The sequence below is a fragment of the Telopea speciosissima genome, chromosome 1 (assembly GCF_018873765.1).
Source record: "Telopea speciosissima isolate NSW1024214 ecotype Mountain lineage chromosome 1, Tspe_v1, whole genome shotgun sequence".
Taxonomy (NCBI): Eukaryota; Viridiplantae; Streptophyta; class Magnoliopsida; order Proteales; family Proteaceae; genus Telopea; species Telopea speciosissima.
Window position 1 is genome coordinate 24085728 of NC_057916.1, and position 16679 is coordinate 24102406.

The 16679-nt window shown below is 40.9% G+C and overlaps 2 protein-coding genes across 3 annotated transcripts; both read left to right on the plus strand.

Moving 5' to 3' along the window:
- Positions 1-1700: 1700 nt before the first annotated feature.
- Positions 1701-3647, plus strand: LOC122671783 (pentatricopeptide repeat-containing protein At5g66520-like). Its single transcript, XM_043869258.1, has one exon. The coding sequence runs from the start codon at positions 1701-1703 to the stop codon at positions 3645-3647; it is 1947 nt and encodes a 648-aa protein (XP_043725193.1).
- A 3534-nt stretch (positions 3648-7181) lies between these two features.
- Positions 7182-16405, plus strand: LOC122648894. 2 transcript variants are annotated; one of them, XM_043842192.1, is made up of 5 exons: positions 7182-7279; positions 7611-7864; positions 7972-8183; positions 8477-8741; positions 15966-16405. In XM_043842192.1, the coding sequence occupies exons 1-5, from the start codon at positions 7189-7191 to the stop codon at positions 16260-16262; spliced, it is 1119 nt and encodes a 372-aa protein (XP_043698127.1). In that variant the 5' UTR covers positions 7182-7188; the 3' UTR covers positions 16263-16405. The 2 variants fall into 2 exon arrangements, with proteins under 2 accessions (XP_043698127.1, XP_043698126.1); XM_043842191.1 differs by having other exon boundaries at positions 7185-7279; positions 7602-7864.
- Positions 16406-16679: the final 274 nt, after the last annotated feature.

Genomic DNA, 16679 nt, shown 5'->3' on the forward strand with positions numbered 1-16679 from the left:
CGGCAAGCTCATGACTAATAAATGGAGACAACATGAGAAAAGCATCTCCAGATGTTGGATTAATGTTTTGGTTGGATGCTCTCTGCCGGCTGCCGCAAAGCCAATATGAGAATACGAGTATTCTAAATTCTCCCAAGCATGGCTTTCTGATCAATTCTCAGCTCTTATTGATCTAAATGACATATCACTCTCATTTCCTTTTTGAAAGCTCAAACTTTTTTATACCTTGTATCATGGTTTGAGGAATCGATATCGGATTGAGCACATTGATCGATAGATTCGAGATTCGTATCGGTATCTGTAAAGACCGATATGGTATGGATCAAGGGTAAGAATATAGAAGAGAATCTGATATTTTTGTGTGGGGGGGGGGGGGAAAGGATGAATTGGTCCCATTCAAACCGATATGGGCTGATTTGGATCAGTCATAAGTATCGGCCCACACAAATATCTATTAAAGCATCTTGTAAACTCACAAGAGTCATGAGCGCTGGTGAAAATCATGGGCTTTTTGAAGAGAAAAATTGGAAACCTCCTGCCCAACTAGTTCGTCCAGGCCCAGTAGATGGCAATAATTGGCTTTTGAGGCTATTTTAGAGCTTTTTCTTCTCTTTTTTCTTTAGGATTGAGATCCTCTCCAGAGAGCCCAGCATGCCCAGGGGGTATCCAGCCGTTGGGCTGTGCCACACACATCCCTAGGTGTGCACCGAGTTGTGTGCGGCACAGCCAACCCTTGGATGCTCCTTGGGCACTCCTTGGGTGCTGGGCTCCCTGGAGAGGAGCCGGATCCTTTTCTTTAGGCTGTAGTTTTTGTTGTAAGTGATATGGAGTGACTATGACGTATGAACGGTAGGAGAACCAAATACACGATCATTAACACTGACTATATTGCGATCACAAGACTTTAAAAATGAGATTGAAGACGGACTAAGGTGTGCCTTCGGTCACTTTCCTTAAGATCATAGCGGTTCCATTTGATGAAAACCGGATTCTTGCAATTCGATCTCCAAGATACAATAGTTCAAGTATGGCCTATTAGTAGTTATTGCACTCAATTGTTGGGCCACGTTGGGACTCTAAGAGCAGTGCTCAACAAGTCACAAAGAAACAATGAACGAAAAAGCTTTTAGAGTAAAGAATTCTGGTAAGGAGGAGAAACTGAGAACCATAATGTTTGGCTTCATACCCCTCCCCCCTGTGTGAACCTCCTCCTGTACTTTGATTCTGCTGGAACATTGTTCCATTGTTAATAAAATTCTCTTAAAAAAAAAAAAACAAAAAAGAGCTGAGAGAGAGAGGTTTGAGGAAAACGAGGGTATAATAGTCATTTCAAGTCTAAATTATATTCACATCATCATTTAACAGCCAATTCCTAATAGACTGTTAGTTTAACATGGTTTTGAAACTACTGGGAATGCACTCATTCACTTTTTTAAACCTTTGGTCAATTTCTATTAAACCGCATAGTGCAGGGGGTGTACCCGTAATTTTCCTTAAAAATATGGTTGTATGTCATCTACTTCTCTCTAGCGTTTCTACTACACGAATACACCAGATGAAGGGGGTGTTTTGGTAAATTGATTGATGCCATCTCTAGCGATGTGTTCAGAAGATTGAGGCCAAGAAAGGTTGGAACTTCCAACATCCCAAACTTATCTGAAATTTGAGATTCTTAATAGTTTTACTAAAAAATACATGACATGGCTGCCATATCATCCCCTGCTTCAACCATTCTGATGTTGGAGAAATGCAAATCAATGCCGGAAATTCGTCAGATCCACGCCTACATGATTAAGACGGGCCTTGTGTATCAGACGTTAGCAATCAGTAGAGTTGTGGCCTTCTGTTCTCTCTCCGGTGTCTCCGGCGGTCTCGACTACGCCACTTCAGTCTTTCACCGCATCCAAGAACCTAATTGCTTCGTTTATTTTGCCATCATTAAAGGCTTCGCCGACAGCCGAGACCCATTAAAATCCTTAGTTCTTTACTCCCAGTTGCTGCATTGTTTGGGAGAGTTCGACGGTCTCGAGTTCTCCCTCCCTTCCCTTCTCAAAGCCTGCGGGATGTCGAAAGCCTTCGAAGAAGGGCTGCAATTACATGGTCAGATCTTAAAGACCCGGTTTCTGTTCGACCCCTTCGTATCCAATTCGGTGGTTCGGATGTATTTAGAACTCGGTCAATTGGGAATGGCAAAGCGAGCATTTGACACGCTGCCTTCCAGAGATGTATTTTCTTGGAATTCCATGATTGCAGGTTACTCTAAGGCCAATGAGATTGATTTGGCTCGTGGGCTGTTCGATGAAATGCCTCAAAAGGATTTGGTCTCATGGAATACGATGATCGACGGGTATGCGAGATGTGGAAGATGTGAACTTGCTCGAGAGCTTTTTGACATGATGCCTCGCAAGGATATCGTTTCTTGGACGGCCATGATTTCGGGATACACGTTCAATCAACGCCCCAGGGAAGCAGTACATCTCTTTCGGGAAATGTTGCACGTAAGTATTCGACCTGATTCCGCCGCTGTAGTGTCTGTTCTTTCGGCCATTGCAGACCTGGGTTTTATTGAGGAGGGCAGGTGGGTCCATGGATATCTCCGTGCGCACAAGTGTAGCTTAAGCTCTGGGTTTATTGGATCAGCTCTCATAGACATGTACGCCAAATGCGGTTACATAGAGGATGCTTACCATGTCTTTACGAATATCTCGCATAAGAGAAGCATTGGGGATTGGAACTCTATCATCTCCGGCCTCGCATTACATGGCCTTGGTGAAGATGCCTTAGAGATCTTCCATGAAATGGAGACAATTGGAATTGAGCCTAACGAGATCACTTTCTTAGGAGTCCTGACTGCTTGTTGTCATAGTGGGTTGGTTGAAGAGGGTGAATTGTATTTCAAGCTAATGAAAGAGAACTACAAAATATCTCCTAAGATTCAGCATTACGGATGTATGATCGATCTTTTCAGCAGAGCAGGGAATCTAAAGAAGGCACTTACAATCATACACGATATGCCCATGGAAGCTGATGATTTAGCATGGAAGGCCGTGCTCAGTGCCTGTATGAAGCATGGGGATGTAGAGACTGGTGAACTTGCGGCGCAACGTGTGATGGAACTGGCTCCAAATGACTCTAGTTGCTATGTTCTCTTGTCAAACATCTATGCTAAGGCCAGGAGATGGGATGATGTGGCCAAGGTTAGATCAATGATGAGAGAGAGAGGAGTAAAGAAGATTCCCGGTTGCAGTACAGTCTATGCCAATGGCAAGATTCATGAATTCCTTGTGGGGATGGAAATGGATGGACGCTATGGTGGTATGATCCTTTCTAAGCTAGAGGAAGTGGTTTGCAGGTTGAAGTTAGAGGGCTATGAGCCTGACCTGACCCAAGTTCTCGTTGATGTTGGGGAGGAAGAGAAAGAGAGTTTGCTTAAACTCCACGGCGAGAAGATGGCAGTTTCTTTTGGTCTTATAAATGTTGGGAAAGGTGCTCTCATCCATATTGTGAAAAACTTGAGGGTTTGTTCTGATTGTCACTCCTTCATGAAACTAGTCTCTAAGGTTTACAACTGCAACCTTGTTGTCAGAGACCAAAACCGTTTCCACCATTTCACGAACGGGTACTGTTCATGTAATGATTATTGGTGATTTGAATCTGATATTCGAAGACAATTGCTAGCACAGTTGGTTGGTACCTCTATAAGTACTGTGATGTGATGATACAAATTATAGCCAGTAGCCCAAAAATGGCTCATGTACTTGGTTTGCCACAGTGTGAAGCTTAATCATATGAGACTAACAGCAATAGTGAGTTAACTCTTGCTAGTAGTTGGTGAACAAAGTTTTGACAAAGCCTGTATGAGGTTTAAGTGATTGGCCAGGGATGAACATGATCGCTATAGAGCTTATATATGTAGAGATTCTTTGGAGGAGCCCCCAAAAGTCCTGATCAACTACCAAACGATGGATTGATCATTGGAGACGACAAGATCTTCCCATGCAAAAGGACAGTCCGATAGACCATTAAAACATCTTTTGCCTATGAGAATGATGTTCCCTAAAAAGGTAATTTTCATAACTGACCTACCCAAGGGCTGAAACTAGGCCTCATCTACCATTAAGAAAATACGAAGATGGTGATGAGATATCATTTTATAGAGGATTTGCTTATGATATAGTTTGTTTTACGTGAGCATCTTGTTCTGTGGATGATGCTCCCTATATATCAAACTGTTTAAAATAAGGGGGGAAATGCGTGATTGGGCCAGCCTAGTATGAAATAAGTTAAAAGACTTGATTTAATGCGTTCCATCAACTCTGGAGCTTTTGACTTATCGATCAAGTACCTAACACTTTAACAAAAGTTAAGGTGATAGTGGTGGTGGTGGATGTATCTACAATTCTTCTTACATATCTCAACGGGAGCTTCTACTTTTGCACTTTAGGTCTTTAAATTAAGGGAAATTTACGAATACCCCTTGTGGTATTGATTTTTTACCGATGCATCCATCTATACGCACTCTTTACTCGTACCTCCCTTGCTTTTCATATTAATTGATAAGTTAGTCCAAATCATTAGTCCGTTAGTCTTTTACAGTTAAGTTGCTGTTAATATTTTTATAATGGCAAAATTACCCTTTCAACAGGGTGAACTCCCCATAATACCCTTAAAGGTAAAACCCAAATACAGATTTCATTCTCTTTGTTCATCGGTTTCACCGTCGATGAACAAGGTGCAGCGTCGTCGTCCTAGGCCCAAAATTACCCTTTTCAACAAGGTGCAGCGTCGTCATCCTAGGCCCAAAATTACCCTTTCAACAGGGTGCAGCGTCGTCATCCTAGGCCCAAAACCATGGCCGATAACCTAGTGAAGGTGGAGGGTATGGGTATGCCCCTTGCGAAGCGCCTCCTCCTCATCTGGACTTATAAGGACCAGGAATCAAGGAGACTTAAATCTATCAAAGTTTAAAATGTAATCAACACTCAGGAAGCTCAACCCACTGGAAAGGTTTGACTGGGATTGGCTCAAAACAGGGAGGTTGGGTAGATGCAACAGTAGGGAGAATTGTAAGGATTAGGAATCAAGGGTTTGGATCGTTTTGGGTGGGAGATCCTTCCCCTCAGGTTCAGGTATATTGGACTTAGGATCAGGAGTTGTATCGACTCCTTCCAACCCATGTAACGCAAGTAGCAGAGAAGAATAGTAATGAACAAACAAATTAATAAAGAATAGGAGGAAAGAACAATGAAGAGGATAGGAGAAAAGGGTTATGGGTAGGGATGTAAATGAATAATCGAAATCCGTTTTCGTATCTATGTCCGTATCTGTTTAGCACTATCCGAATCCGTCCGAAAGTTAAACGGATATGGATACGGATAGGCTATAACTATCCAAAAAACTATATTTACATGTAAACGGATAAAATCTCCGATCCGTATCCGTGTTCGTATCCGTTTAGCACTATCCGAATCCGTCCAAAAGCTAATCAGATACGGATGCGGACATAACACTATCCGAGCCGAATCCAATCCGTTTACATCCCTAGTTGTGGGGAGATCAAACCCTAACAACTTCTTATTCAAAAAACTCCTATCTCTATAATATCGATGGGTACATGTAATTCTTCATATATCCCTAAACCCTATTAACATTCGATTAAACGCAATGCTTTATGGTCCAATCTTTATTTTTTGGTGGACCCATCATTCTATCTTGTAAAACCATGAATGGTTAAATCTTTGTGAATGATTGAGGCTTGACTCTCTCTCTCTGTTCTTCAAATTTCTTAAAAGTCCTTTCAAGAGAAAAAAAAAAATTCAATTCCTTGAAATTTAAATAAATTCAACTAAATATTGGATTAGCAACTGCCTTTGTTCAAACAGATGATGTTATACGTAACAGGGCTTAGATCAGTTGTGGAGCACAGTTTTAGGAAGAAGATGAGAAGAGCTTCTTGCAACAGTGTTGAAGACCGACGGTATTGAGAACTTGACTGCAATGGATTTTGAAGGTCGATGGTCTTGCTCTGAGTTTTGGGAGAAGAAGAGAAGAGGTCTGAATTCGGCCGAGATGTGAAGACCGACAGTGTTGAACTCGACGAAGGTGGAAGAGATGAGAAGAAGATTTGCAATCAAGTTCTCAACGATGGAGAGGTTAACGAACAGATTTGGGGATTTTTCTTTTCCAAACCCTTCCTTCTCCCTTAGTTTGGTTCAAAGGTTTGATTGGTTTGGTTGAGTGAATTTAAACCGGTTTGATTTGGGGGTGTCCGTGAAATTTGCCCAAGTTGATTTGAAGGGCAATTTGATCAGTTAAGTTAAAAATTTAACATTTAACGGAAAGAAGTAATGGTTTGAACTAACTTATCAATTAATATGAAAAAAAAAGAGAAAAAAACAGTAATAAGGGTGTCAAAATCGAAACACTGTATAAAAACGATACGATTATGATTTCATAGATTCTATTATCGGTTTAGTTCGACTCAAAATCAAAAAACCGTCGGTTAACCAAATAAAAACCGAATAGAAAACCGAGATTATAAATATTTTATTCATTTAAGAATGGGGTTAAACACTCTAAAATATTAGGATTCTTTATTGAGATTTTTTAAATTTCACTGAGTGCCAAATTCGTGAAAGGACGAAAGGTTTTAGTACGAGCATGTCTTAGTGGATTTTAATAATGAATTGAGTGGGGCATGGTTATCTTCTCCCTCCCCATTCCCCCCCCCCCTAAAAAAGAAGAAGAATTTAGTGCAGTATGGTCCGTATAGATTGATGATGTCCTCAGGTTGGTTTACCTTGCGACACTTTGGGGTCTTGAGTAATCACTTAAAATTATCATTGCAACTAGCATGTCTAAGTACCAACAACTGCCTAATGCAGTTGCTGAGCTGTGGTGCATTTCATGCCCTTGCTCGCCAGGAGGTCTCAAGTTCAAATCTCGTGACCAGTAACTATGTCTTGCCCTCCCTATCTCCTTAAAAAAAAATAAAAAAATAAAAAAAATTAACATGTCTAAGTCAACTTTGCCTAGAGTAGGATCTTTACACAAAAGGGAGATCTCAAGAGCGATGGACATTTGACGCTCTCCTACTCTAAACTCGCTCTCTCTCTCAAGTCAAATCGAATGAACCTTCGTTGAGTGTCCAAATTCGGTTTTCCTCCCAAGTGTCTCTGTCTTGCATCCATGGCAGGAGTTAACAGGAAGATATCGGCTGCGTCAGCGAGGGCTCACACCAGAAAATCAAAGCAAAATAGCTCATTTCAGCTTCCTTCAGGTCCGCTTTCTTGCCTTCCTCAGTTCCTCTCCGTTTCATCACATCATCTGCTTGTGTGGTATACTAATATTCTTTGTTGTTGTTGTTGTTGTTGTTGTTGAGATATGATTTATTATGTAATTTTCCCAGCGTTTGCAATAGATCTGATTCGAGCTCCACAGTTTATTGCCCTTTTTTTGTTTTTTTTAATGCAAATTCAATCTATACTCCTAGGGTATATTTGAAGATTGCATTTGCTTCAGGACTGTAGCAATTTTCTTTGGGTTTTATATCACCCCATATTCTTCTAGATTCGGGCGATTATTTTTTTGATGTAATCCGGCATTTTCAGGATTGTTTAAGAAAGTATCAGTGGTCTTGTTGATTGGGTTTCTGGCATGGGCTTATCAAGCCATCCAAACTCCACCACCCAAGATCTGTGGCTCTCCAGACGGTCCACCTGTTACCGCTCCTAGAATTAGACTCAAGGATGGAAGGCATTTGGCCTACAGAGAGAACGGTGTCCCGAGAGCTAAGGCCAAGTATAAGATTATCTGGGTTCATGGCTTCGACTCTTGCAGACATGACGTGATGGAGCTATCTCCGGTAGATATTTTTCTACTTTTTTTTTCTTCCATTCTCTCTCCTTGCTTGATTTCGAGTTTTATTTTGCTGATGGCACGAATGGTTAACTTCCTGGTGTACTTCTCCAGGAAATAACTGAAGAATTAGGCATATACTTGCTGTCCTTTGACAGAGCGGGTTATGGCGAGAGTGATCCCAATCCAAAGCGATCGGTGAAAAGTACAGCTCTGGATATAGAAGAGCTCGCTGATAAGTTGGGACTGGGATCCAAATTCTACGTAATTGGGTTTTCAATGGGCGGCCAAGTGGTTTGGACCTGCCTCAAGTACATTCCTCACAGGTCGGTGTTGCTGACTCACTGCTTTTCTTTATCCTTGTTTGTATCAAGCTTCTTGAGTAGAGCTGAAAACAGAGGTAGGAAATCCAAGATAAACACACACACACACACACACGGAGTAATATTGATCTAATCCCAAATTCAACCCAAAGCAATTAGTTTTTAATTGTGCATATGTTTGAGGTTCTAGTTTTTTGTTTTATGTTTTATACAAGTCGGTTGTATCTGTATTTGTGCTTTATATTAATGTTTCCTCAAGTTTCTAAATATTTTAAGTTGAAAATTTGATCTGGCAGGCTTGCAGGTGCTGCACTAGTTGCTCCGGTTGTCAATTACTGGTGGCCTGGCTTGGCCACCAATTTAACTGAAGAATCTTATAAACAACAACTACCGCAGGACCAATGGTCACTAAGGGTTGCGCATTATACCCCATGGCTGACCAACTGGTGGAACACTCAGAGATGGTTTCCTGCTTTAAGTCTTTTATCCCATTCCACTGAGATTCTCTCTCGCCAAGATAAAGAGTGTATACCCAAGTTTGCAAAGAGAACAAAGTACATGGTATCTCTTTTTGCCAAAATCCTCCTTTATATGTTTTTTATACCTTTTTGAGGATATGATGCAGAAGATGAATATAGAAATTTTCAAAGTAGGACTAGTAAACTGACAGCTGGTCACAGCACTCAACAATGTTTAATATGCATACAACTCAACTTAACTCAGCTAAGCCTTTATCCCAACAAAAGATAAGTTTTATATGCATAGATCACCACCTTAATATGTATTTAAAATCTAAACTGTTGGCTGTATTGAAAAGGACCAAAAGGTGATGGTAACAGAACAAAAGCATTGGGATAAAGGGAAAAAAGAAGAATAAGTGAGTTTGCTACAACTGCTGGTGCTGGACCAGTTGCGATGGAACACTGGTATGGTACATTGGGGAAGAACTGTGAAATTGGTCAGTTTTGTGCAATATGGTGATGTTGTCCACTGAGAAGGGCACGAAAATGGTGTCTCCAACATTGCAGAATTTTGATGAAGTATCCTTGTCATGTGGGTTCTTATTCTTGCAAGCTGAAAAACTATATAGAATTTTACTATTATTCTGCTCATGCATTCAAGCTCAATATTGGTGTTGTAAGTGTGTTTGCTGGTTCTAATTTGTTATTGAATGGTGAGACATTATTGATTTATTTTTAATGGATTTTGGAGAATTGAGCTTATGTCAATGAGACACAAGCCCTCTTTATTTATAATAGAACTTATGAAGTACAAGTTACAATTATACTCTTAGGGCAACACCAACTAAACCCTAATGGACAAATATACCCTTGTACCCATATTACAATACTCCCCCTCAAGTTAGTGCATAGATATCAATCATGCCCAACTTGCTAACAGTAGAAACAAAATTCTTAATACTCAGTCCCTTATTAAATACATCAGCTAATGACTATCTGATGGGGATACAGATAATTCCTTGCTCCAGCTTCTCCTTTATAAAGTGACAATCGATCTCAACATGCTTTGTTCGATCGTGTTGAGCCGGATTATGGGCAATGCTGATTGTGGATTTGCTATCAGCGTATAGGCGCATAGGCACATAGGCATCTCCACTAAGACTCCTAAATCCTGAAGAAGCCCTTGAAGCTAGAGTAGTTCACATATACCATGAGCCATAGCCCGAAATTCTGTCACTGGACCGAGCTACTACTATTTGCTTCTTGCTTCGCTAGGTAACCGGATTACCACCTACAAAGGTGCAATATCCAGAAGTAGATCTTCAATCTGCATCTGTGAAAGATTCAATACATAGGTGTTTATGTAAAGATAAGAGGACACCTTTCGGAGGAGCTGATTTCAAATATCTTAGGATCCTATACACAACTTCCAAGTGTGAGGAGTGAGGATCATGCAAGTACTGGCTAACCACACTAACAACAAAGGCTATATCCGGCCTAGTGTGATACAAATATATGAGTCTTCCATCCAATTTCTAATATCTGCCCTTGTCAACTGGTTAACCATCTTTGCTCCTGAGATGGGAATTAGGCTCAAATGGGCTGTCTGCTAACTTACAACCCAACATTCTTGTATCTGATAAGAGGTCAAGGGTATATTCCCATTCACAGAGGGAAATCCCTTGAGCTGAATAAGCCACTTCTATACCAAGGAAATATGTCAATCTTCCTAGGTCTTTAATTTCAAACTCTGTTCTCAGATAATTCTTCAGGTGGGGGTATGATGCCAATAATCACGATGTCATCCACAGAGACAATCAAGATTGTAATATGGTTGTCCGTCTTCTTAATAAACAAAGTGTGATCTGCATTACTTTGTTTATAACCAATGGACACCATGGCTTTATGAAATCAACCAAACCAGGCCCTGGGAGACTGTTTCAAACCATACAGAGCCCGTTTTAGTTCACAAACCTTCCCATGGGTTTCCTGAGATGCAAATCTAAGTGGAATATCCATGTACACCTCCTCTTCAAGCTCACCATGGAGGAATACGTTCTTCACATCCAACTGTTGAAGGTACCATTCTAGGTTGACTGCACAGTAGAGAATAACTCGAACTGTATTCATCTTGGCCACAGGTGCAAAAGTCTCCTGGTAGACTATCCCATATGTCTGTGTGAATCCTCTAGCAACCAATCTTGCTTTGTATCTATCCATTGTTCCATCAGCCTTTTGCTTAACAACAAAGACCCATTTACAACCTATAGACTTCTTTTCTGGAGGAAGATGTACCAGATCTTCGTGTCATTTTTCCCAAGGGCTCCCATTTCTTCATTCATAGCCTCTTTCCATCTTGAGTTAGCCAGGGCTTCCTGCCAGGTGTTAGGAATGGAAACAAAAAACAAAGAAGAAACAAGAGTATGGAAGGAGGAAGAGAGAGAATCATATGAAACAAAGTTAGAAATGGGATGATGAGTACAGGTTCTACTAGGTTTACGAACAACAATTGGTAAATCAAGGCTTGGATCACTAGAAGGAAGAGGGAGAGGCTCACTAGACTCGGTGGGAATTTGTGCAGAACTTGAATCCGGTAAGGCTGATTGGCTAGGTGTGATGGTGGTGGTCTTAGTCACTTGCTTTTTACTCTTCTTTCTTCAAGTGCGAACAAAGGTTTTCAAAGGAGAAGTAATTTGAGGCTGCTCCCCTTGAATCTGAACCGGCTGCTTAATGATTGGAGGTTGTTCCCCTTGAATCTGAACCGTGGGCTGTTGTTCTTGTCCTGTCTTGTCGTGCCTTCTTCGAGCTCTTCATCTTCCATCGGTATATCCATGGGATTAATAAACGACACCTCTTCCCTAGAATAAGACTCCCCTTGAAGAGGTGTAGTAGGAGAATAAAATGACTTAGATTCTTGAAAGACCACATCCATAGTGATATACATCTTCCACATAGGGAGATGGAAGCATTTGTAACCCTTTTGAGCGGCAGAATAATCAAGAAAAATACACCACAGTCCCCTGGGGTCAAACTTGCCAAGGACCTGGTGGTTACGAGCAAAAACCACACAACCGAACACCTTCGGTGGGACAATAAAAAAAGAGGAATCTAGGAGAACATTAAGAGGGCAATGGGATGCCAACATACGGAAAGGCATTATGTTAATAAGATAGGTAGCTAGGAGAACTGCATCCCCCCAAAATTGTGGAGGAACTGACATGGCAAACATGAAGGAACGAGCTACTTCCAAGAGATGGCAATTCTTTCTTTCAACAACACCATTATGAGCCGGAGTGTCAACACAGCTAGTCTAATGGAATATCCTATGGTCAGATAAATATAACTGGAAAGAACCATCCATATACTCCTTACCATTATCTGTTCGAAGGATCTTGATCTTGGCATTAGAGTTTGGACCATCTTATGGAAGGATTGAAAACACAAAAACACATCGCTATTTTGGTGTAGCAAATAAACCAAGTGGTGCAGCTAAAACAATCAATAAATGTAACAAACCATTTAAAACCAGAAGTAGACATACACCGGGCAGGGCCCCACACATCAAAATGTATCACACCAAAGGAATCAAACTTTTATTATCAGAAATGGAGTAAACAGCTCTAGTTTGCTTTGCAAAAATGCAAGCATCAAAAAAGAAACTATTGGGATTACATTGTTTAACCAAATTAGGAAAAAGTCTAGATAAAGTTCCTAAAGGGGGGTGACCCAAACAATGATGCCATCTATGTAACTCTGATATCGCAAAAATAGACAAACCCGGAAGAGAAGCAACAGTAGCCAATGCTGATGGAGAGTTCTCAAGCAAGTATAGACCACCATCCAATTTACCATTGCCAATCGTACGTCCTGTTTCCAAGTCCTTAAAAATACAGTGAGATGGAAAAAATGTCACTTTGCAATTTAAATCCCTGGTGAGACTACTAATAGACAATAAATTAGTAGAAAAATTAGGGACATGGAGAACAATTGAGAGAGATAAATTTGTAGAACACTTGATGGATCCCTTGCCAGAAACAGAGGAGAGAGATCCATCAGCAACACGAACTTTACTATTACCTGTCAAAGGATAATATTGAGAAAAATAGGTATGAGACCCAATCATATGATTGATGGCACCTGAGGTGATTATCCAAGGAACAGAAACGATTGAGGCACAATGGCCACTGAAAGAAATACCTGAAGTAGAGGGAGAAGAGTCAGAGGTCGACAAGGTAGCGGCAGAAGCAGCAGTGGTAGATGGTGCTGAGGAAGATGAAGTCTCGAGCCGAGACATCAGACGACGTAGATGGTGTAGCTCATCCGAAGAAAGAGGAGCATTTGTAGAAGAATCCTCAGTGGTGGAAAGATGAGCAATAGCACCAGTGGGACGACCCTGCCCAAGACCAAGAGAAAGAGGAGGACGCCCATATAGCTTCCAATTTCTGTCTTTAGTATGGTGTTCCTTCCCACATCAATCACATTTCACAGTAGCCTTCTCAGGAACAAGATTATCATAAGCACGAGTAACATTCCCATGGGAAGAGTTGCCACGAGATGGGAGTGCCTGAACCAGTGTAAAGAGCTGAACGTTCCATGGGCGTAAGATGGACCATAGCAGTACGACGGCTGTCCTCAGAGTGTACCATAGCATAAGCTTTGCTCAAGAGTAGGGAAAGGATCCCGATTAAGGACATGAGCCCTAATTTGGTCAAAGTACATGTTTAGGCCAGCAAGAAAGTCATAAACATGGAACTTATTTTCCCACTTTCTAAAAGCATCAATGTCTGTATCGCAGGTGGCAGAACAACGCCCTTAAAAGTCCCACATACCTTGCTTGGTAAAGTAATACTGGGACAATGATAACTCTTTCTATTGCAGATTATGGATCTTCTTCCTGATTTCACAGCATTGTGCATCAGTACCAACCTGGGAGTAGGTTTCCTTCACAGCCTTCCAGATCTTTGCAGTAGTGTCAAGGAGAAGATATCCCTGTACAATGGTAGGATCCATAGAGTTGAGGAGATACAACATAAAAAGGAAATTGTCAGTATCCCATTTAATTTGAGCTGGACCAGTAGCATCAGGCTTGACAGAATCCCCTGTAAGGTGGCCAGACAAACCACGGGAACCCACAACAAGAGAACAAAATCGAGAACACATTAGGTAGTTGCTCTCATCGAGTTTGACTGAGTGCATAGGGAACGAAGGAAAGTAGTGCTCACACTGTAGGACTACTCCTTGTCCAATAGATGCAATCGACATGTCCGACATGGGTGCTGATCACAGAGATATGGGTAACAAAGAGGTCCTACCACATGAAAGTCTCCAAAAAACTGAAACGGAGAGAGAGAGAGGTGGTGGTGGTTTTATAATAGAATTTATTAAGTACAAGTTACAATTATACCCTTAGAGCAACACCAACCATCCCTAATGGACAAATATACCTTTGTACCCATATTACAACAATTTTTAATGTTTCTTATAACCTATCATAATGTATCAAGCAAAGAGTTCGATACATTTGCTAAAGGTTTTTTTCTTTAATAAGTAACAAACTTTGTAGATAAAGAGAAGAGGTATAAAGCTAGTATACAACAACAACAACAACACACAGCACCAACCAAGAGGACTGAGAAACCTCAGAGGGACTATACAATTGGAATAGGATAAAGCCTCCCTAAAACTTGATTTGGCCAACTCATCTACCAAAGAATTGGGAGATCTAAGTCTCCATGAAAAAGAAAATTGATAATTAGAACAAAGATACTCTAAATTCTGCCAGAAGTTTTTAACAGAGACCATGCATGAACAGAATACTCAACTAAAGAAGTTTTGGTTAAACCCTGACAAACTCGTACAACAACTAAATAAACTAATGGTCCAGTTCTCAAAAATTTTTACAAGTTTTATCTGTTGAGGTGTCTTACCATCTGTGTTACATGGAGACTTCAAAATAGGAGCTGCACCCTTGTTTGACACAAGTGGATGCTGACATTTATTTATTGGGAAAGAGAGAGAGGTGATCACAGAATTTACTTTAAATGCCAGAAAATCTACCAATAATAAACCCTAACCACCCTTAACATAATATCTAATATGATGCAAATAATTTGTGCGCAAGCGCATGGGTACACACACACACAAACACACACTAAGTGAATATTTTAGCACTTTGATAGTGGTTATGAATTATGGGAAATAGATCCCCACGCCAACAATGTGGGGATACTTTTGCACGCCCATTCACATCTTGACCATGTGGGTCCCACACTGACATGTGAGGACCCTACTGGATGAACCATTCCCCGCACAGTGATTGGTGTAGGGTAGGAGATTCCCACACACTGTTGCCGTGGTAAACCCTCTCCAATGAATTATTTATAGGGTTTTGGACTCCTGCATGGCCGGCCTTCTTGTAGGGCCATATTATCTGCCCTGCAGAAGATCAGGTAGTTGGGCCCAGGGTTACCTGTGCACATGTGAAGTTGCATCTTGAACAGAGTTTCCACATTCCTGCAAAATTAAGCTTTGAAAATCCACTAAAAAATGAATTTTTTAAGTCTCCTCCCTGACCATGTGAGCTCCCTATTGGATGAAACCATTTCCCGCATGGTGATTGGTGTAGGGTAGGAGATTCCCACACACTGTTGCCGTGGGAAACCCTCTCCCATGAATTATTTATAGGGTTTTGGTCTCCTGCATGGCCGACATAGGAAGGCCTTCTTGTAGGGCCGTATTATCTGCCATGCAGAAGATCAGGTAGCCCAGGGTCACCTGCGCACATGTGAAGTTTCATCCTGAACAGAGTTTCCACATTCCTGCAAAATAAAGCTTTGAAAATCCACTAAAAATGAATCTTTTAAATGGACAGCTAAAAATGCAGTGGAAAATGCCCTAGATGGAGAAATTATATGATTGAATTTGGCGCGCGGGCAATCTAGAATTGCCACAACTCCCTTTCATGTAGCACAATTTGGTGGGCCAGTTGTGGAAAGAACCTTTTGCATTGTTTTGGCTTTAACCTGGTGTAAGTCCTGCTTCATAGGGCCCTAGGAAGGGTGGATTAGAGACGGTTCTAACCTTCAGCATTTTTTGGCTGCTTTGATAAAAAAAAAAAAAAAGAGACTTGAACCTATGTCTTCACTTTGGCTGCCTCAGCTTCGACTATTGCATTGAGTGATGACCCTGCTACTGCTAGGGTACACTTATTCTCTTACACATCGAGTAAAATGGTCTATAATATATACGAATTGCTTTCTTTTGCTACGACAGGTTCATGTATATTTTCAATGACTAAAATACCCATAAAATTTCATTGTTTCAGGCACAGGTCAGGCAGCAAGGGGAATTTGAATCCCTGTTCCGTGACTTAATCATTGGCTTTGGAAATTGGGAATTTGATCCAATGAAACTAGAAAATCCATTTCCAGACAATGAAGGTTCTGTCCATTTATGGCAGGGAGATGAGGACATGCTTGTACCGGTTACCCTGCAGCGCTATATTGCTGGAAAGCTCCCATGGATTCACTATCATGAGCTTCCAGGTTCAGGTCACTTGTTTTCTTGCATAGATGCTATGAATGAGGCCATTGTAAAGGCACTATTGCTTGGAGAGAAGTAGGCCACCAAAGATGCAATTCTCTTCTTCCCTCTCGCTTGGGACTGAATTTTCTTCTAGTTATATCCAATCTTTGTTTGACAAATTTTGTTTTAATCTTTATGGCTTCTGCAATCTTTTGTCGAATGAGAATAGGATTTTGACCATTGTAAGTGTATTTCGTAGGTTTTGGATTGTCCTAAAAAATGGTTTTAGCCTATGATGTAATCTTAGAACCTTTAAATGTAATTTTTTGCTTCCTTTTTGTTGTGCCCCAGGTTTCCGATGGTCAATGAATGCAGGTTCTTAGACTCTGAACTTGTAATGGAGTAACTAAGAACAGTACTGCTCTTTTTGTTTCCTGGTGAAAGTCATGTTAAAGGATAATTTTCATCTTTTTGTTTTAATTTAACGTGCGATTTTCCAATTTTTACATGGATT